The 20,636-nt window shown below is 37.1% G+C and overlaps 3 protein-coding genes across 4 annotated transcripts in view; 1 reads left to right on the top strand and 2 right to left on the bottom strand.

Annotated features, from left to right (window-relative positions):
* The first annotated feature begins 4,219 nt into the window (after window positions 1–4,219).
* LOC121736928 (BAG family molecular chaperone regulator 2) lies at window positions 4,220–11,438 on the top strand. Its single transcript, XM_042128398.1, has 4 exons — window positions 4,220–4,436; window positions 5,213–5,355; window positions 6,380–6,492; window positions 10,389–11,438. Exons 1-4 carry the CDS (start codon window positions 4,330–4,332, stop codon window positions 10,626–10,628), a joined length of 603 nt encoding a protein of 200 aa, XP_041984332.1. The 5' UTR covers window positions 4,220–4,329; the 3' UTR covers window positions 10,629–11,438.
* A 3,340-nt stretch (window positions 11,439–14,778) lies between these two features.
* LOC121736927 (ras-related protein Rab-23) overlaps window positions 14,779–20,636 on the bottom strand; it is a 55,894-nt gene continuing 50,036 nt past the window's right edge. For both annotated transcript variants that reach the window (XM_042128395.1, XM_042128397.1), the window contains 4 exons: window positions 20,076–20,238; window positions 16,719–16,798; window positions 16,195–16,358; window positions 14,779–15,150 (listed from right to left, as the gene is read on the bottom strand). In XM_042128395.1, the coding sequence (XP_041984329.1) occupies window positions 15,041–15,150; window positions 16,195–16,358; window positions 16,719–16,798; window positions 20,076–20,238 (517 nt within the window). In that variant the 3' untranslated portion in view covers window positions 14,779–15,040. The remainder of the gene's footprint in view (window positions 15,151–16,194; window positions 16,359–16,718; window positions 16,799–20,075; window positions 20,239–20,636) is intronic.
* On the bottom strand, window positions 18,195–18,866 carry LOC121736929. Its single transcript, XM_042128399.1, has one exon. The coding sequence runs from the start codon at window positions 18,771–18,773 to the stop codon at window positions 18,213–18,215; it is 561 nt and encodes a 186-aa protein (XP_041984333.1). The 5' UTR covers window positions 18,774–18,866; the 3' UTR covers window positions 18,195–18,212.

Consider the following 20,636-nt stretch of genomic DNA (forward strand, 5'->3'; position numbering starts at 1 on the left):
ACAACCCTATATACAAGAGTGGCTTATATAGCTTCATAAATAGGAAATGTACCGATTTAAATAATTATTTAGTTTCGATGCATTTATAATAAAACCTTAGTATGCCAATACCACTATTTTTTAGAAAGAGAGAATATTTTAATATACATGTATCATAATACTAGCTGTTGCCCGCGACTTCATCCGCGTGGACTTTAGTTTTTGACCGACTTCCAAAAAGGAGGAGGTAATACGTTCGGCTGTATGTATCTTTTTTTTTTATGTATGTTCAAAGATTACCTACTCAGCCGTTTGTGGTCCGATTTACAAAATTCTTTTTGTGTTGTATGTTGTACCATGTTCATAAAAGTGGTGACCTGATGATGGGATCCATGAGTTATCGAGGGAACTCCTCAAAATGTATAATAGTTGTTCCCGTACATCGATTGAATCGCTTAAGCGCAAATCAGAAAAGTATATTGTGTGGGAACTGCACATTTTCCCGGGATAAAAAACATTCCTTGTCCCAGATTCAAATTAGTATCTCCAATCTCCAAGCCTCATCAAAATAGATTAAATAGTTTAGGCGATAATCATAAAAGTTTATTGTGCGGGAACCGTACATTTTCCGGGACAAAATTAGTATTCCTTGTCCTTTCCCGACACTCGAAGTATCTCCATACCAAATTCCATCAAAATAGATTGAATAGTTTACGCGCAAATTATAAAAGTATATTGTGTAGTAACCGTACATTTTTCCGGGACAAAATGTATCCTATTTCTTTTTCGGGACTCAAAGTATACTTATACCAAATTTCATTAAAATGGGTCCAGCCATTTACGCGTGATGTCGTGATCGCACGGCTTCGCCCGCGTAAATTAGATATTTCACAGACAAATTAGTCCACAAAAAAATAGCCTATGGCCCTTCAGGTGGTCTACTTACTTACTAACAGATAAGTCTGTGAAAAATAACAGAAAAATTGCTCCAGTAGCTCGTGAGATGAGCCCTTTCAAATAATTTCCCCCGTTTTTTTCACACTTTCCTATATTTCTTCGCTCCTATTAGTCTTAGCGTGATAAAATATAACCTATAGCCTTCCTCGACAAATGGGCTATCTAAAATTGAAATAATTTTTCAAATCGGACCAGTAGTTCCTGAGATTAGCGCGTTTAAATAAGCCCTTTCATATAATTTCCCCCGTTTTTCCCCATTTTCCTCTATTTCCTCGCTCCTATTAGTCTTAGCGTGATAAAATATAGCCTATAGCCTTCCTCGATAAATGGACTATCTAACACTGAAAGAATTTTTCAAATCGGACCAGTAGTTCCTGAGATTAGCGCGTTCAAACAAACTAACAAACTCTTCCGCTTTATAATATTAGTATAGATAATAAACATTAGTCCTCCGAAACATGCCATTAGTATTGTAAATAATATAGTAAAATAGTAAAAAAATATTGGTCACACTGACATAACTGTTACTGAACATGTATCATTCACTTGTGTTACAAAAGTAGGCGAATAATATAGTAAATACATATTATAATATAATAATATATATTAATGAGATTATTTTATGTTTCACCGTTTGTATTTGTTATTATTTCAATAAAATAATAAACTTTCTAATGTATTTTAATTTGTTTTTGATGAGTTAGTTTTCAAATTATAAATTCGTAAAAATTAAAAAAAATAGTCGATTTCTTTACATTTAACAAAAATAGGTTTGCCTCAGAACAAAAACTAGCTTCTGTTCTTTCCTGGGACTCAACGTATATCGTATAACTAAATTGCATCATAAGGCGAGGTGCAGACGACGCGACGGGGTGGGGCGGGCCGGTCAACTTCGGCTTATTAACCATTAGATATTCGTTATCGTGCACAAGTGTAGGAAAGTGATGCAACGTCTATTTTGTGTTCCCTCCAAAACTCCATCGAAAGTTTCAGTAAAGAGTCTACCACTTTACTGCATCGACCGACTTGACTTCTTGATTGTATTGACTTTTACCACAATCACTGATCTCCATTATACAAGTACGCTGGATCTATGATACCCACTTTTTTTTTGTGCCATTTGAAACGGAATCAGCGCGCCCAGTATTAGGACCGAGAACCATAGACATAATATAATCAGTATATATTATGTCTATGCCGAGAACTAAATTTGACGTAACTATTGGTAACCATATTGTAAGTATGTATTTTAATTCTCTATGGTTTAATCGTTCGAATTGTTTTCGTGTTTTTAAAGTGTTTTAAAAGGTTTTACGCGATTAAGTAATATATAAATAAGTGGTGGTAGTTAATAGTTAAACTATGAAAGGGTGTATGTTATGTAAAACACGGTACAAAAAGGTATGTTGGGTTTGGTTGGGTTATATTTCACAAGTAAGTGATTTTAACAGCTCATTTCTACGATATTAAACTTTTATTGATAATATAGGCACTTAAAAATGTGGCATTAATCTTAATAAACCGTATTCACCACATATTTACCTTTGTTTTACCGATTTTTGATAAACAATAAAAGTCAATAGTACTGGAGTTTTCTGTGGATAAAACTTATCGATATCTATAATAATTGTATTGAAATCTCCAATAACCGATTTTTATTATCAAATACATATTATGCTCTTAAAATAATTGACAGGTTTCCGTCTGACGAAGGAAGACTGGAATTATGGTTGAAAAAAATTGAAAAGCCTGGTTGGCGTCCGAAAATTGCTACTACCGCTTGCCGTTACTATTTGAAGTGTACAAACGTTCTCTGTGAAAATACAAGGCGCAAAACTACCATTTGATCGTGATTATGTTTGGAAAATTTATTTCAGCGTCTACTCTTTCTTGACAGACTGTAACTGTGTAACGGTAACTAATAAAATATAATGTTAAAGTATCGCACATATATTTTTATAATTTATAAATACCTTACCTACTCCACCACAATAAAAAAATGTATTCAAACGTTCCATATTCATTTATGTATCGCATTATCCATTTAGTTAATTTCCCTCGCACTTCTGCAATCAGCGCCAAAATGGCAAAAATCAAATGAGATAAAGTAAATCGATAAAAATAGGCTTGCTAGATCCATAAATAAATAGGGAACTTTTATATTATTACTAGACTTTCCGCGCGCCTTCTCCCACGTAAATATCTAATTACCTACACAGAAAAATTGGTCCACAAAAAATAGGCTATATAATCCTTCACGTTATACATTCCCCCGCTTTTTCCACATTTTCCTCTATTTCTTAGCTCCTATTAGTCTCAGCGTGATAAAATATATAAAATGGGCTGTCTAACACTGAAATAATTGTTGAAATTGGACCAGCAGTTCTTGAGATTAGAGCGTTCAAACAAACAAACTCTTCCGCTTTATAATATTATAATATGATGAGATTAGTTAGGGTTTAATCACACAGAACACTTATTCAGCTTTGTTCAGCTTTAATACGATACACTGTAGCACTACTTTGATAATATTAGAATTTAGAAATGAAATTAGAAAATACAATACAACAAAGTTTTCGTTAGAAGCTTATCTTCAGTTTTGTTTTCAATTTTTCGTAGTGCTAACTGGTATAAATAAATGAATTATAGATAGGTACTGCTACTTCACGTTATCTACGTATGAAATCGTTGTTAATTTATTACGCCTATCTAAATAACGGAGAGGAAGTCTGTAATCTTTAATACAAATATGTAGCATTTGTATTATTCAATTTAGTATTTTTATCCCAATGGTCGACATTATCTGAATCTGGAAACATTTCATCGATAATAGAAAAGACAGTTGTACATCACTAGTATTAGTTCCAAATACTCCCACTACTGCTATCAGCGCCAAAGTGGCGACATGATGGCGACTTTCGAACGTCATTTTTATGTCAAATTTAGTTCCTATCCCTAATAATGGGGGAGCTGATTCCGCTTCAAATAGGCACAAAAAATAGCTGTCATTTCAAAGGGTATCAGCAGTCCAGCGTACTTGTTTGGAGGTCAGTGACCACAATATAGCAATATGACATATTGCTATACTGTGCTTTTAGACTTTGACTAGACTAAAATCGACCTGACAATAAATACTCGACACTGGCTATGGTTAAATAGCCGAAGTGCCATAATAAGAAAAGAAAAGAACTTTTTTTTTTGGCATCTATGACATTTATACCTACTAGTAATCTGTGTCTATGACATTTTCAATGTTGACATTTTGACACTGACATTCCAAAAGAGAGAAACCAAAGAACTATTTTTCGTTTCGTAAAATAACAAAATACCCAGAAAATATAATAAAGCAAAAATATAACCCTGGAATCCTCAAGGTCTGACTCATTAGTGACAATGGAGGTGGACTTGTATGGGACGGATTGGAGTGCGCCTTCCGAGAGTTCCCGTCTTCCCCTTATCGACGAAACATCGGCTTTAGGAAACCAACCCCCTAAAGACAGGTTACCAATGCTTATATTTTAAGTACAATTATTGTAAAAATTACAATCCTTTACTTAAGTAAATTGCATGTTGTCAAATTGTTGCTACATGAATTTCTTTGTGTCTTAAACCTGTTGGTAGACCCTAGAGAAAAAAACGATTTTTATAAGTGAATCGCCCACGTTAGAGCCCAAAAAGGCAACAACGCTATTAAAAGCGATCGTGAATCATTTTTTGTGCTCTCCTTTATAATGTGCTCTCCATAAAAAGAGACCATTAGAATCTTGTTATAGAGCCCCATAGAAAATTAGTACAAACCATGTCAGCTTACACAATCTTGTCTTTATGATGTTCTGCAGAAAATTTGTTCAACAATGTTTGTTCAGCATGTTTAGCATGGCCACAGCTGTAGAAAGGGTTTATTTGGTAACATAGATAAAGTAAAAGATTGACAAAGGAAGTCTGTCAGTTTGTACCTAAAATCTTTCAGAGTTTTTTGTATTTTGCTTAGCCTGCTGTACTATTTTATTTTAAATGTAGACAAATCTAAAATTATCACCTCACAATACAAATTATATTATACCAGGCCATGACAAATCTATTGACACCAAAATCATTAATACCTTGATTGTGGGAATAGCAGACACAATAGATTTTCAACTGTTATGCGGCACATATGCTTGGGAGTTGATGGGTTGAATTCAGATAGTGGAAACATGCAATAAGATTGAATTTGGAAATAAGAGTGACTACTCTAGCATCTACTACTATGATTACAACTTAAGACATTCCACAGACTGGTAGCTGTGCTTGACCAAGTGGAGATGAGAGTGGAGCGTCTCCGGCGTGACACGGTGCGGATAGAGGAGGAGAAAGACTCACTTCTCTCCACACTTGACAGCATTAAGCATTCCGATTTGCTAGCAGATATCTCTGAATGTAAGTTAAAAAAACAATTAAAATCTTTATTAGCTTATATAAAATTAGTATAGGTGAGCATTTCAATCCTCCAAACTAGGCGCAGCCTGTCTTATGGAGGAATTTCTTTGATTACAACAAATATTGGTTGCACCTTATTATTTTTATTCAGAGCTAGAGCCATGAGCCATAAGAGCCATGCTTCGGCACGAATGGGTCGGCTCGACCGGAGAAATACCACGTTCTCACAGAAAACCAGCGTGAAACAGTGCTAGCGCTGTGTTTCGCCGAGTGAGTGAGTTTACCGGAGGCCCAATCCCCTACCCTATTCCCTTCCCTACCCTCCCCAATTCCTTTCCCATCCCTACCCTCCCCTATTACCCTATTCCCTCTTAAAAGGCCGGCAACGCACCTGCAGCTCTTCTGATGCTGCGAGTGTCCATGGGCGACGGAAGTTGCTTTCCATCAGGTGACCCGTTTGCTCGTTTGCCCCCCTTATTGAAATAAAAAAAATTTTATGAATAAAAAAAAAAAACTTACAACTTACAAGTAAATAACAAGTACAATAATGAGATCCTATTATAGGAACTCATTATTGTATTTATTATGTTGCATTTCAAATCCAATTTATAATAACATTCATACAATAATATGCAAAAGCACAAAGTGGGTAGTGTACATCATGTTGTCTAATCCCCAGCCAACTTAAACTTGTGTTATGGCAATTTGACAATGGATGCACACTAAACAATCTTATCTTACAGTCCATTATTATTAAATGTATACCCAAAGGAGTAGTAAAAATAAAACAAAATGATTTTTAACTGTAACCTAAGAAGATAGTAAGAAACAATAGATTTCAATAGAATGTAGTGGTAGTACAAAGACTAGAAAAGTCTACATTGCGTTTCTAACTACCCTCAATTAATTATTAGTTGGGCTATATTATAACATCTACTAAGCTTCATAATCCAATAATGCCTAAGTGAATGTCAATACAAAAAATATTTAGCATGTCCTTTTAAATTTCAATATCTTTTTTAAGGTGATAGAGACGACATTACGAGATACGCTGACCGCATCCTGGCGCGGGCTATGACGGTCGACGTTGCGGTGCGCACAGACAGGGACCCACAGCAGGAGGAGGCGTTGCATCAGGTAATTACACTGTCGTCCCTTTAAGGAGTGTGCACACTGAGACGGGCCGTGCCGGGGCTCAGCGTGCCGGGGCGCATCGCAAAAATCCGCCTCCATACAATTTGTATGGAAGCAGATGCGCGTATCGCACACTGCGCCGGGGGAGCATCGGCGCGGATTTTTGCTCGGCGGATTTCCGTCAATGCGACACGTCCCGACAAGACCCGCTGCGCCCCGGCAACAGTGTGCTATAGCAAGCGGCGCGCGGATGTGATGCGATGCGGCCCGGCAAGCCTCGGCTCAAAATCCGTCAATGCATTGCGCGCCGACCCGCCCCAGCACGCCCCGGCACAGTGAGCGCTAAAATCCGTCAATGCGATGTGACCCGACCCGGCAATAGTGTGCTATAGCGCATTTTGCGCTGCGCTGAGCCCCGATCCGCTCCGGCACGCGCCGACAAACTGTGCCTTTCACCGCTTAGCATGGTCACTGAAGAAGCGGTTTCTTTTCTACGGAAGAATAGACAATAGTACACGTTCCCTAGAAGATTGTTTCGACTTGATTATAACTATCAAACTAATTTTTCGTGGGTAGCTTCATTTTAATAAGACGAACAACAATTTCCTCTGCGATCGAAAGTGGTAGCTAACAGGGATAGAAAGGACTAAATATATGGATTTGATATTTCTAAAATAGGACAATGTTATTGTTAAATTATATAACTACATATTAACCTATCAAATATACAAAAATAGCTGGTTACGGTTCCGTTTTAGGGTTCAGTGGTCAATGAGGACTTGTACTAGGGAATCTGTACTACAAAGTTACAGTTAGACAAAGGAAATCCGCTATTTTGTCACTGAAATCTGTCATTATGTCCACTATTTTCTGTTTCTAATGTTGTTATGCTAAGTGTGCTGGGAGTTCCACACACCCCAGTTCCCTTTCCCAGACTGCCGAGGATGCGTAAGTGCATTTCCCCAATGAAAAAAAATTCACTCTATAAGGCTAAAGTCTATTAACGCGCCATGTAGATTGTATGTGCGCCGCAGACTCGATCACTCAAAAAAAGTGCCGTCTGCGATCTTCCTAAACTTTATAAGAGACTAAACTGTAGAGCACTCTCTGGAGTTTAGTCTCTTATAACATGGGAACTATAAAAATTTACCAAACTCCAGACCTCAGAGTAATAGACCTACGACTTAAGCATAGAGACCTTGTAAATGGCTGTCAATGACTTACACACCATAATTATCCTTGTTGTATCCTTTCTCTCTTCTCTCCCTCTCTCTCTCTCTCTTCTCTATCTCTCCTTAATGCGAGCGGCGACGTTATTCCAAATTAGCATACAACTGCTGTTTCTTTTACTACTTACTTTAAGCAGTTTAGAATATTGTGGAATGGTTTAGATTTCTGAGAAAAGAAAGAAAAACATCAAATTCATGTTGGGTATGGGTCGGGCCCGTCGGGGGCCCCGTATAATTAATACGGCATATACGGCGGTAGTTAAGCTTTACAGATCGTCAGTTCTTATTTAAATAATTCGTGATGAAATATAATTTTATGACTTCATTGTGCTGTTGTTTTGGCGCGATGCAAGGTTTCGTAATTTATTCAATTGCTTCGCATCAAGGTATTTATATTGTCACTTTAAAGATTTGGTATGCCAATTTATTGTAAGTAATTGTTTCGATAAGATATTATACTTTATGTGAAACTAGATGACGCCCGCGACTTCGTTGCGCGGAAATTCGTTAATCGAGCAGTAACCGTACATTTTTCTAAAATGAAAAGTACTTATAATAAGGACTCAAACTATCAGCTCCATACTAAATTTCATTAAAATCGGTTAAGCGGTTTTGGCGTGAAGAAGTAACATACAGACAAACAGATACACTTTCGCATTTAATATAATAATAATGATATCTATGGACGCTTATTAGCTTTTTTTTCGGCTTAGCTTTAGTTGTGTCGCAACCAACTTAATAATTTTGTTGTGTATTCCTGTGGTTGTATATCAACACAACGACGCTCAAATAACAAGGATGCGGTTTTTATCACTTGATATCGATAATACTCTTACATCCTATGATAGTTTTCCGTAAAGTGTAGGTACCACAAAAGTGTTCAGGTTGTGGGATATACAGATAAACAAAATATTTCTTTTTTTTTTAATTTGTAGAGTGGTAAAAGAATCCCTGATCTATGTCTGTGAGAAACGTAGAGTTTCAGAGGTTCTTTCACAGGGATTTTTTTTTCAATGGCTAGTTCAATGGAATTAATTGCCAATTTCAATAGAGCTAGAGAACTCAAACTCAAATTTCTCAAACTCAATTTTTTTTATTCAGAATAAATTTTTTCGTCATCTGGTTTAGGTATTATAAAAACAGCACTGTATTTAGGATCGAAATCGGTTCGGTTTCAAGGAAAGTTGGTCATGATAAAGATTCCTAACCGTAATTATATCAATTTGTATTGTTTATGTGTTATAGAGATCGATCGCTAACTCCAAGGTCGCAGGTTCACGTCCTTAAAAGGGCAGACGGCTTGCGTAATAAAAATTGATGAGCTGCTCGCACTTTGAGAAACGTTTTAATATTGATATTCATTACGTAGCTTTAAGCAAAGCGATGAGAATAATTTACAAAGCAAGATTAGCTAAAGTTGCTACAATTTGCCTCGAAGGATTTTATTTATTTGATTGGTTTATCTACAGTGTAGATTCTACACAATAAAAGAAGAGAACCGATGAGCAACCTCATAACGAGTTAAACTAAAACTTATTTTGGTTTCTTAAAATTAGGCCCTTAATAATAATAAAAATATGTTTAACACCTCATTTGAAAAGCAGGGTACTGATCCGGCTGAATCGGTCCATTTGTGTCGTGTTTCTAGCATTTTAATAATACAGTATTAGTACCTGATTACATTATTTATATACAATAAATTACAACGCGCTCGACAAATAAAGACAAAACTGAATACATGGGCTTGTCAAAATAATATAGCTTTTAAATTACATACCGCCGTACTCAGAGACATTTAATTACGATTAACCTTCAATTTAATGAAGAGTTTGACAGATAATGTATGGGGCTTATGTCAGAATTTTGAATTAATTACAATTAAGTAATTAATGTTCCACTCTGAGTACGGCAGTAAGAGAGTTACAAAAACAAAACAAATACTACTACTTGTAGCCAATTATATTAGTGATCGAAGCAGATAGTATATATTATCAGGCGACTCCATCAAATGGTGTGAGTCACAGCTGTTTGCAGTGCACTTGTTGACAACTCCAGTCGAGTCGCGGTCAGATAACGGAATATAATGTAGTTTTTATTAAGTAGATAGCGAGAAACGCTATTTTGGACATCAAAATATTATGTTACATGTATCGTTAAAAAACACTACGTGCCTGCCAAATCCTCTATGTGTTTTTAGTAAAATTTTCAGGGGTAAACAATAAACTATTTTATATAATGATGGACTTATCAATAAATTAAAAATGTATGATGGCAAATCCTATTATGTATAAACTAAGACCTTTAATTTATTGATAAATCCATCAATCATTAAATAAAATAGTTTATTGTCTACCCCTGAAAATGTTACTAAAAACACATACAGGATTTGGCAGGCGCGACGACTAGCAAGTCTGTGTTCTTGCTGCGATTGTCAAAATATTATGCCTTTTTTCATATACTTATTAAGAACGAGAGAGACGATTAATTCAAAGTGCCAATATGAGGGCCTACAAAGCTAAAAGTAGCATATCTCTGTCATTGTTAGATCAGTAATCAGACGAGATGGATGTGATAAATTCTTGCTCTATTATGCCTATATAGTACACAAGCCCTTACTGTTTCGCCATCTCATGCGCGACCCGTACTCATTTTGATCTCGTGTCCTTCCAGGTGAACATGTACATAGACCAGCTGGTGATGTCCCTGCACGAGGACACCGTGGTCGCGCACACGCGCTGTCAGACTTTCATGAACGCCTGCACCTCGCAGCCCGACCCCAACTCCGGCACCGACAAGAACTTCGAGACCGCCATCTTGGGTTGCACGCTCGATGACCAGAAGCGGGTCAAGAAACGCCTGCAGGGCCTCCTCGACTACTTCGCCAAGCTCAACGTGACGCTGTACTCGTGAGTCGAGGGTCTGGCAGGTCTGCATATTTAAACCAGCTTCGTACATGCGCCTGATGGTAAAACCGCCATGTTGAAATTTTGACAGGTGTCAATGTCAAATTGGGATTGAGTGCTGGTTTACATTGATACAGTAGAACGCTAGAAACTGGACGTTGGGCTGGATTAAAACATTTGTATACGGCACTGGATGCATGCTTGCATTAGTACAGTGCTGGACTTTATTCCAGTGCTATGGCAAACTACTGTATCAATGTAAATAAACACTAAAACAATTTGGTCTTTTATAAGTGGTTTTTATATTACTGGCCAGGATTATAGAGTCAATGCCTCAAAGCACGTAAATCTTTGATAGGATTTATATTGCTTGTTTTCTTAATCAGTTATTCACCGTTACCAATACAGTCTTAAATTATAATATTAAAGGGTGTGTATGTACGCAAGCGTACTTTGAAATGCTATAGTTTGCTCGCGTTATTAAGAAACGCGTACAGCGAGTCAAAAGGGCTTTTATTATCAGATAATTCTATTATAATACGACCTACTGGAATAACGCGGCATATTATGACGCTAACAACCAATAGCAACTCTGCTGCCAGGAAAGCACATGCCACTTGTGTGACCAATAAAATTAATGTTAACTAATAGGATCACTTCTGTCATTGGTCATTTTTGAAATTAGTACGCATCACTGCCTTTAAACGCGAATAAACTATAGTTTTCACTGAATTTTGTGTGACAGTTGTCAGCTTACTTCACAATGTTGGATGTGCTTCGTCGCTAGATGGCGCTAGGAGCGGGCTACCCGCCTGAAATATTAAATTATTAAGTTTATTTGAATTTTTGTTTTTAAATTGTAAAGCGGCCGATACTTAACTTTAAATTAATTGAATGTTAATTGTTAAACTAAAATATAACACATGAAAACATGTCTAACCTAATAATTTTGACTTTGAAAAAGAAAATATAATTTGGCGGGTAGTCTTTAAAAAAAAACATTTTACAAGTTTCATTGGTAATAATGTGATCTTGCGAATGTTTGAATATCTTATTGATTTATTAAAATGGTTTTCGGTGCATTATCACCTGGTAATAAGGGCTATGTCTGATTCCTCTGAAGTTGGTTTTTGTATTAACTGTAGAATATTTATAGGATTTATGTTATGACGATTTCATACGAAGCCCACCATTAGATTAGCTTGTTAACATCAGGTAACTATGAAATCGTAACGGTATTTAACTTTCTTAGGAGTGGTAGTATACAATAAAATTGTATGGAAGAGGGGATGGTTATCGAAGATAACAAAAATCTAAGTCTGAGATTTTTTTTATTTTCATAGACTTATGTATGATATACGTACGTAGGTCGTAGTGTAATATAGGTACTCTATCGCCTTTGTAACTCGTATGGAAGATTCACAGATCATATGTCTAAATTAAACTTTTTTTAATTACGCTGAGCTGCAGGCAAGACCTTCTCTCAAACTTTTTTTCTGATTTTGGTCTGATTTTTTTTTATTTGTTCATTTTTATGTCACTATAATGGTCTGTTAAATATAGGTATATTTAGATCTGTGATTTGGAGTGATTTGTTTTGGATGTTTTAAAACGATCTCTATGTGACCTACTGTTGAAAGTTCTAGAGATATCTACACAAATTCAGTGCATGTTATCCGAATATTCTAAATTATATTAGGTCTAGTCAAAATTTGTATTTGGAATCTGTGAATTCATTTTTTTGGAAAAAAATCGGTCCATAGACAATTCTTTTCGAAATTTGAATTTGTGTGGATTTTGTGATTCAAGCGCGTTCAGGGTTAATTTACCTCAGAGTTTTTAAAACTCTTTTTTATGTTATTTGAAGATCCTGCGCAGGTAAAATAGCCCTGTACGGTATTATGCAATAGTTTTTGATACAACTGCCTATCACTACAATAGGAATGTTTATAAGCACACAATAAGATAAATAAACTTGAAACGAATATCTCATAAGTCATAAGTCATCAATCCTATAAGAATGTTTTCGCGCGTGGCCAAAATGAGAACTATCGTTGCCATCTTACAAAGTGTATATAATACAAGAGACAACTGTTCTTTGACATTGTCATTCAAGTGGCATTTTGCACGTAAAAGAATTATAACAATGCAACCACGCGCCAAAACTCGCTTGTAGGTCTGTTTATGTAAAATGTATGTTTCGGTTATTACAATAATTTGTTTTACGCCAGTGTTTCTAAATTTGCTTAGATTCCTTCTACAAGAAGGATTTAAAATTTTAACGATATAATTAAACGCTTAAAACGTTCTCCGTCGTTTTATTTGTTTTAAAATATTGTCATTTAGCTAACACCGCGAGATCACAAGCAATAGTAGGGTGAACATGACTAGTGATTGGACAGAGCATAAAAACACTATTGGTCTTGCCACAAAAGATTTAAACATCTATTGAACAGTTGTTTTGACACCATTTTGTACTGAATTTTTTTCTAATCAACTGTTCAACATGACGCATATATATCCAGCATAACAATAAGTAAATTTACGTAAGGTTTAAACAAAAAGTGCTAAAATAATTTAATGTTTTAATATGTATAAACATATTTACACATTCGACATTTTGTGAACTTGTACAAAATTAATTCATTTTTTCTTATTTCATAAATGGCTGTTTGCACATCTACGCCGCGATCCCAAAAAATCGGCCAAGTGCGAGTCGGTCTCGCGCACGAGCACTCGCGGGTACCGATAGAGCAAAAATTGGCTAAAAATTATGTTTTTTGTATGGGGCCCCCATAAATTTTTATTTTATTTTAATATTATTATTAAATATTAAAGTACACATATAACAAAACAATAAATTCAAGTGCCTACCTCTTGTTATTATCGATATAGAGAAAGATATAAATAGAGATAAAGATATAAAGAGAATAGAGAAAAATCGAAGAAGGCCGAAAAAATCACGTTTGTTGTATGCGAGCCCCCCTTGAATATTAATTTTATTTTGTTTTCAATATTTGTTATAGCGGCAATCGAATTACACAATCTGTGAAAATTTCAGACGTCTAGCTTTAGCGGTTCTTGAGATACAGCCTGGAGAAAGACAGACGGACAGACAACGAAGTCTTAGTAATAGGGTCCCGTTTTTGCCCTTTGGGTACGGAACCCTAAAAGCATCTTATCAGAGACCGGTCTCTGATCTTACGTAGGTGACAGATCTATATCTGTCTCGCTCTTAATAAGGTAATGCGTTATCTGGCATCTCGCTCTAATACTTGTCTCACATTTATATATTGGTAAGACAGATATGTTCTAACGCTTTTGCGTAGTTTACCGTGTCGGTGTGCAAACAACCTAAGATTCTTAATTCAAAAAATATTTAAGAGAGTAAATAGCACCTATGTAAAACTGTATATCACATAGTCAACACCTATTTACTAGTTTTGACCTAGGATAAACTTACAAAATAATTTTTTGTCATAACTAAGTACTTCCTTCAAAATTTTTAATAAAAAAGTAAACCTGACTTTAAAATATTATATCGTTGACGAATTCAGAAGCTAAACCAAAAGTTTAAATACACAACTTACTTTGTTTTACAAACAATCATTATTATACTTAACTTAGCCCCTAGTAATATAAATATCTACTGTGTATAATATACACGGTATACATATGTTATAGTTATACAATGTTTTGTCTTTTTCTATCGTTAGAGAAATCCTTTGATAGATAAGGATAAACTATTTAAGTGTAACTTATGTAGATGTTTTTTTTTTATTAGCAAGGAGTAACTTTATAAGGTTTTTTGAGCACAGACTAATTATTTAACCTAACTAGGGTAACAATAGAAAAAGAATTCCTAACTAACGATTTACATATTTTAACATAACATTAACATACAATTTACAGTATAATTTTCTTACTTGAGGCAAATGGTAAGAAACATAGCTTATGGCGCAGCGCAGACGACAGACTATCCGTGGCGCACTTTTTAGTCCGTGGAAATAGAACCTATGCAATTATATATGCAGTAACGCACACGACGCGCAGCGCAGACGTGTGCGTTACTGCATATAATTGCATACGTTCTATTTGCACGGACTAAAAAGTGCGTCACGGATAGTCTGTCGTCTGCGCTGCGCCTAAGACATAGCTCATTTCTTATTTCTTCATCACACAATTTTTTAGTTATTGTAAATCAAAACTTTTCTAGATTATACACTCATCTAAAGTGTTTCATCGACAATTGCTTCAGCCAGTCCCAAAATTTTTTCTCTGCGTAGTGTAACCTCCGTGACACCTCAGAAGTGGTCTATTAAAACACAGAAGTGGCCTATGATTAATGGAATTAACTTCTCTGATAGCTAGTTAATTTCTGTGTGTCTCAAGTAAGAGCTAGTCAATTTCAAGTCAACTCTAGAGTATTCGGCAGGCGTTCTTGAGGACGTTTTTCTTCTTGCCGGCCGCGCGGTGCTTGGTCGGCCGCAGCAGGATCGTGCCGTTGCTGTTGTGGTTCGTGAACGTACCTGCACAAACAAAGCGGTAAGTCCAGATGGTTATCGAGTTAACACTAAGAGCCTGTTTCACCACTATCTGATAGGAGTATCTGTCAGATAAGTTTGAACTTTATTTACTGCTAGATGAAGCACCCAAACTCGTTTAACACGCGGAGCCGTACATTTTCCGGCATAAAAAGTATCCTGTATCTTTTCCTGGGACTCAAAGTTTCTCTATACCAAATTTTAGAAAAATCGGTTCAGCATAGTTGGGCGTGAAGAGGTAACAGACAGACACACTTTCGTGACTTGCTGATAAAGTTCCGAATAGACTATTCACAACTTTTTTGACAGATTCTCCATACTTGATGTGTCAAGTTAATTGATGGATAGCCTATTCGTCACTTATCAGGAAGTGGTGAAACAGGCCCTAAGTATGGATACTAAGTATATAACGTGGGAGAGCCAATATGCTTCGGCATGAATGGGCCGGCTCGACCGACTTACGTACTTACGTCCGCTAGCTCGCCCTTTGTAAGTGAAAGCTATGGCAAGGCTATGGCTTATAAACGGCTGCGGCTGCGCAGCTCTCGTACAATGCAACAGGCGATTAATAGCAGATATTTTAAAACTTTTGCCAACAATTTTTTCATGCTACTGCAGCTGTTGTGGGGTCACCTATGAGCGGCAGCTGCTGTACGTTTGGGGCGCATCCAATGCAACAGGCGATTGACAGCAGACATGATACAACTGCCTGCAGGGTTTACGAGTACTCATGAGCGGCAATTGACCGTAAATATTCGACGATTTTGCATCTTTTTTTTTTCTTTATTTAGGGAGCTTAGTCAACATTGACTATGTCGCTCCATTAGAACAACAATTAAATTTAACCCTTAATCAATATTAATCTATTGCACTTCTATTAAGTGCTATCCTAACCATCTTATAAATTTCTTTAGCTTTATCTGACAGGGGATAAGCCAGAATGCAGTTGCAAGTTCCAGTATACATAAAATTTTCAATTTTGCATCTTGCGACAGCAATGCAACATCGACAGCGTCTTTGGTCAGTTACCTATGAGCGGCACGGGCTGCGGCGCCCTCGGGGCCTCCTGCCTGGCGTCGGCGAGGCAGCGCGAGGCGAGCGCGCGGAACACGGCGCCCACGTTCACGTCCTCCTTCACCGACGCCCGCATCAGCCGGCAACCCAGCGCCGCCGCCACCAGCTCTGCTTCATCGCTGTAAGTTGGTAGGTTCCAGGTCAGGTACTATATGTTTTACTATGAAATCGCATTACCTCTAGCCATCTAACGTGTATGGCAAGTTCTGAGTCAGTAAAACGGGATTCTAGGAGCACAGCGGCTGTTTGGACAGCGCCCATGCCAATCTTGTGCCCTACAGTTTTGAGGCTTCTGAGAGGAGTTTATCATCTCAAGACTACCTACTTAATTGTTAATTATATAACATGTTTGACGTTAGCCAATAAATAGAGCTAGCCAGTGAAACTTCTGACAAAAAGGCATTAATCAGGTGACACTCTATATTATGTAGAGTTTAGGTTTTATAGCTATTAGCTAAGTATAAGGCGTTGGTACTCACGGCCCCACGACGCACTGGTCCATGAGGTCGATCTTGTTCTGGACGATGATGGTGGGGATCTCCCCGCACTCGTTCTCCACCTGAAACACGTCATAGCTCTAGAGGAACTATACTGGCAGTTGGCAGTTGGCACATTGTTGGCGGTCATCCTATTATTAGGCTCATTAGGTTTTTGTTACGCTCTTAAAATTTGGGCGTTTTAAAAATGTACTTAAATAAAATACAAACTTTTACTTATCTTAAATTTTAAAAAGGTCAAAAGATTGATTAATAAGGAGGTGATGTGGTGTGTTGTGAAAGATCAAAATATTGATTAATAAGGAGGAGGTGGAGGATGAGTTATGAATAAATTAACAGTTATAAAATTTTAAGATTTTTCACGTGTGTTCTAAACATAATCTCAATCCATAAACAGTGAGCCATGTTATGTACCTGTTTACATACTATCCGGTGATAAAAACACACACCGGATATTAGACTGACAGCTACTTGGCAAGGATATGGACTAGTGTTGATTACAGTGTACAGGCGCCAGTTGATGTCTGGTTGGATTAATGAAACCTACCAGTTGACTACCAGTGCATAATGGACATGTTTACATTGCTTATGGATTGCTTCACCACTTCCTGATAAGTGCTGGATAGGCTATCCACCGCTTAACTTGACAGATAGAGTATGGAAAATCTGTCAAATAAGTTGTGGAGAGCCTATCCGGCAGCTTATCAGGAAGTACTTACTGATTGTCAAAAAGTTCTATAACAATTAACAACTCAAATAATGCTATGGTATTTTTATTATGGCCTCGCGATAACAGGTTACGATATTATAATATATAATTTACGATGTGTCCGAGGTTTGAGTATACTATACCTAGATTTGTGAGCTGCTAAACGGATGGGTCGATTTCGATCTAGTTTTTAATGTTTGAAAGCTGACTGGTATTTCATCAACTAGCTCACTGCTTCATTATTTTAGTTGTTACTATATTTTTAGGGTTCCGTACCCAAAGGGTAAAAACGGGACCCTATTACTAAGACTTCGTTGTCTGTCCGTCTGTCTAGTGTCTGTCTCCAGGCTGTATCTCAAGAACCGCTATAGCTAGACTTCTGAAATTTTCACAGATTGTGTATATTTGTTGCCGCTATTACAACAAATACTAAAAACAAAATAAAGTGAATATTTAAGAAACAAGATACATGAAACGTGATTTTTTGGCCTATTTTGCTCGTAATCAATAATAGTAACAGCTAGGCACTTGAAAATTTTGCAAAATCCTAAATTATAATTATACTTTAATAATAAATAATTATATTAAAATAAAATAAAAAAGGGGGGCTCCCGTATAAAACGCAGTTTTTGGCGTATTTTTGCTCTATAACGGTACGGAACTCTTCGTGAGCGAGCCAACTTCGTGAGCGTACAAACTACAAACTATACTTTCTCCTTTAAGTTTCTCGAACTCCAATAAAACACAAATCAACTTAGACCACTTTATTATTCAGACAGTTTACAATCCGGGCTGCCCTGTCTTCCTTTCATCACTTCTATGTCGTCCACTTTCGCCTGCACCTCGGAGGCAGTCGGTAGACTCTTGGACAGCAGGACTCCTCTTCCAGCAGACGAGCAACTGATCCCCATGACGTAACCGTCTCCCAGGTCAGTGAAGATGAATTTGGACATCTTTCCGCTTGTGACTTCACAGCCACGTAACTGGGATTTCACCTCTTCGCTTCCAAAGTAGTAAACATTCATGAGTCTGCCCGCAGTATTCTTGTAGAAGCACTTGTAAATTGGTTCGGATTCCGGTATCTTGGAGATGCATTTCTGCAGTGGGGAGAACGTTCTTTCCACTTTTTTGAAGCTCATGGTACCGCATTTTGTTCTGGTTCTCTGCATCGGTGGCCAATAGTAGACGGTGTACCACTCCCCGACGATGTCCGTGAGGTTGAAATTCTCGCCGGTTTTGAAGTAGTCCACGCAGGTCTGCTCGTCTTTTATGTCTTTGCACAGGGCAAACGTAATGCCGAGAAGTAGCAGGCACAATTTGAACTGCATTTTACCGACTTTAAAGAAGAGGAACTTATTTAAAACACTGTTAGAAGTGCAACTCAGATGAGTATAGAGAGCGGAGTGCGTAGATATGCGTAGGTCGCGACACTGCTATCATAAATGTATTATCGCTCTGTATTTATGTATTATCTAATTTGCTTCCTTTGTTAAATATGTTCTAGATTGTTATTTTCTAGTTTATAGGACTAAAAAATAAAATTGCATTCGTTGTAGCTTTACGTTTTTATCAAGTTTAAATATTGCATAAATAAGCCAGAAGTCAGAACCAATTAATCCATGTTGCTGTCTTGGTCTTATATGTTGGAAAAACCATTTGACAGACAATTTTACATTTAACCTGGGTAATATATTATTTGAAGTGAAATATGATCAGTAGGTAATAATCTCTATAATTGTGCTAAGAAACTACGGAAGGACATACTTACATAGTTTATTGACATAGTTCTGTACGCAACATGTTAGTAGGAAACACTTGACATATACCTACTATGTTACGAAACGATCAATTTATTACACCGTCACCGATTATACTAATTGGTGTGTAAAGTATATTATATTGATTCATTATAATATTATTTATTATTTCAAAGAAAATATAAAAATAATAAAAAATCCACTTTCACTTGACGATTCTCCATTGTAAAATAGTTGTTAAAACAACAAAATATTATCTCCTTCCGCACAAACTTTGTTACTTTAATAGTGATGATAATATTTATATTATTAAGTTTAAATAACTGGTTTTTGTCCGCAGCTCCGTCCGAGTAAATACTGATACCTAATCCTTCTGTCCTTGCCTCGCCAAGCCACGTGTTAAACAGCTCTTTTGTCTGGACATAAGTAAGAACTATTTTTATCACGGGGTTCTCTATTTAACTGTGCTTCTGTTTAAAAGCCTCAATATTTGCTATTTATCATAAATTATTATATGCATCAGCAGTTTTCTTATTATCGTAATTCGTACATGATGAATGTCCGGTGGGATTACTACTAGACGACAACTGTTAATATGAGCTGTCAAAAGTTTTTAACACGCCCAATCGCAGAGCTTTTCTGTCCATAAATGGGTTGATGCACAAAGCTGACTGGCTGTATTAGGCTGCGTTTCGACTGAAGCGGAGCGGAGCTTAGCGGTGCCGAATTGACCAATCACCATGCTCGAAATCTTCGCTCCGCTTCGCTGTCATTCCGCAGGAATAGCACGAATTGTCAATTCGGGCACCGCTAAGCTCCGCTCCGCTTAAGTGGAAACGCAGCCTTAGTGGCAGTTTTGTCGTTTCAACGTACCTTGAGTTTCCAATCATGCAGCGCCAGGAAGGAGTGCCTGTCGGTGGTGGAGAAGGCGAGGACGCAGGCGTGCGCGCCGCGGTAGTACGCCTTCGTGATCGCGTCGAACTCCTCCTGGCCAGCCGTGTCCCACAGCATCAGGCGGACCTCCTCGCCGTCGATCCTGGAATACCAGAGATTACTGGATTAAGAGACAGTCAGGCTGAACTGTTAGCCACATTAGGACCATGAGACTAAAATCATGGGTCACATTAGGAATCGCATACTGGGATTTGGGAAATTGCTGATTAGAAGCTGCCGTTGTTGAAAGGAGCAAGATTCAAGAACTAAAACCGTAGTCACTCAGCCGGTCTGCAAGGCATAGAGTAACTAATACAGGGTGTAACAAAACAAAGTAATATTAATACTTTAGGGTTTAGAGCTATTAAAGTACCTACCTGCGCTGAAAGAGTCACTATTTTAATTTTTAATCTTCCTCCATTCCATCTTTTTATGGGCAAATTCAAGTTGCTGGGGCATTACTCAAAGAAATATAGTCAAAAGTAACTTTTAGAACTGACT

The sequence above is a fragment of the Aricia agestis genome, chromosome 20 (assembly GCF_905147365.1).
Source record: "Aricia agestis chromosome 20, ilAriAges1.1, whole genome shotgun sequence".
NCBI classification, from domain to species: domain Eukaryota; kingdom Metazoa; phylum Arthropoda; class Insecta; order Lepidoptera; family Lycaenidae; genus Aricia; species Aricia agestis.

Excerpts from the sequence above, each read along its gene's own strand:
- LOC121736928 (XM_042128398.1), top strand. The coding sequence starts at position 4,330 with ATGGAGGTGGACTTGTATGGGACGGATTGGAGTGCGCCTTCCGAGAGT. Across the intron at positions 5,356-6,379 it reads GCTAGCAGATATCTCTGAAT|GTGATAGAGACGACATTACG; the intron begins GTAAGTTAAAAA and ends ATCTTTTTTAAG. Across the intron at positions 6,493-10,388 it reads AGGAGGAGGCGTTGCATCAG|GTGAACATGTACATAGACCA; the intron begins GTAATTACACTG and ends GTGTCCTTCCAG.
- LOC121736929 (XM_042128399.1), bottom strand. The coding sequence starts at position 18,773 with ATGCAGTTCAAATTGTGCCTGCTACTTCTCGGCATTACGTTTGCCCTG.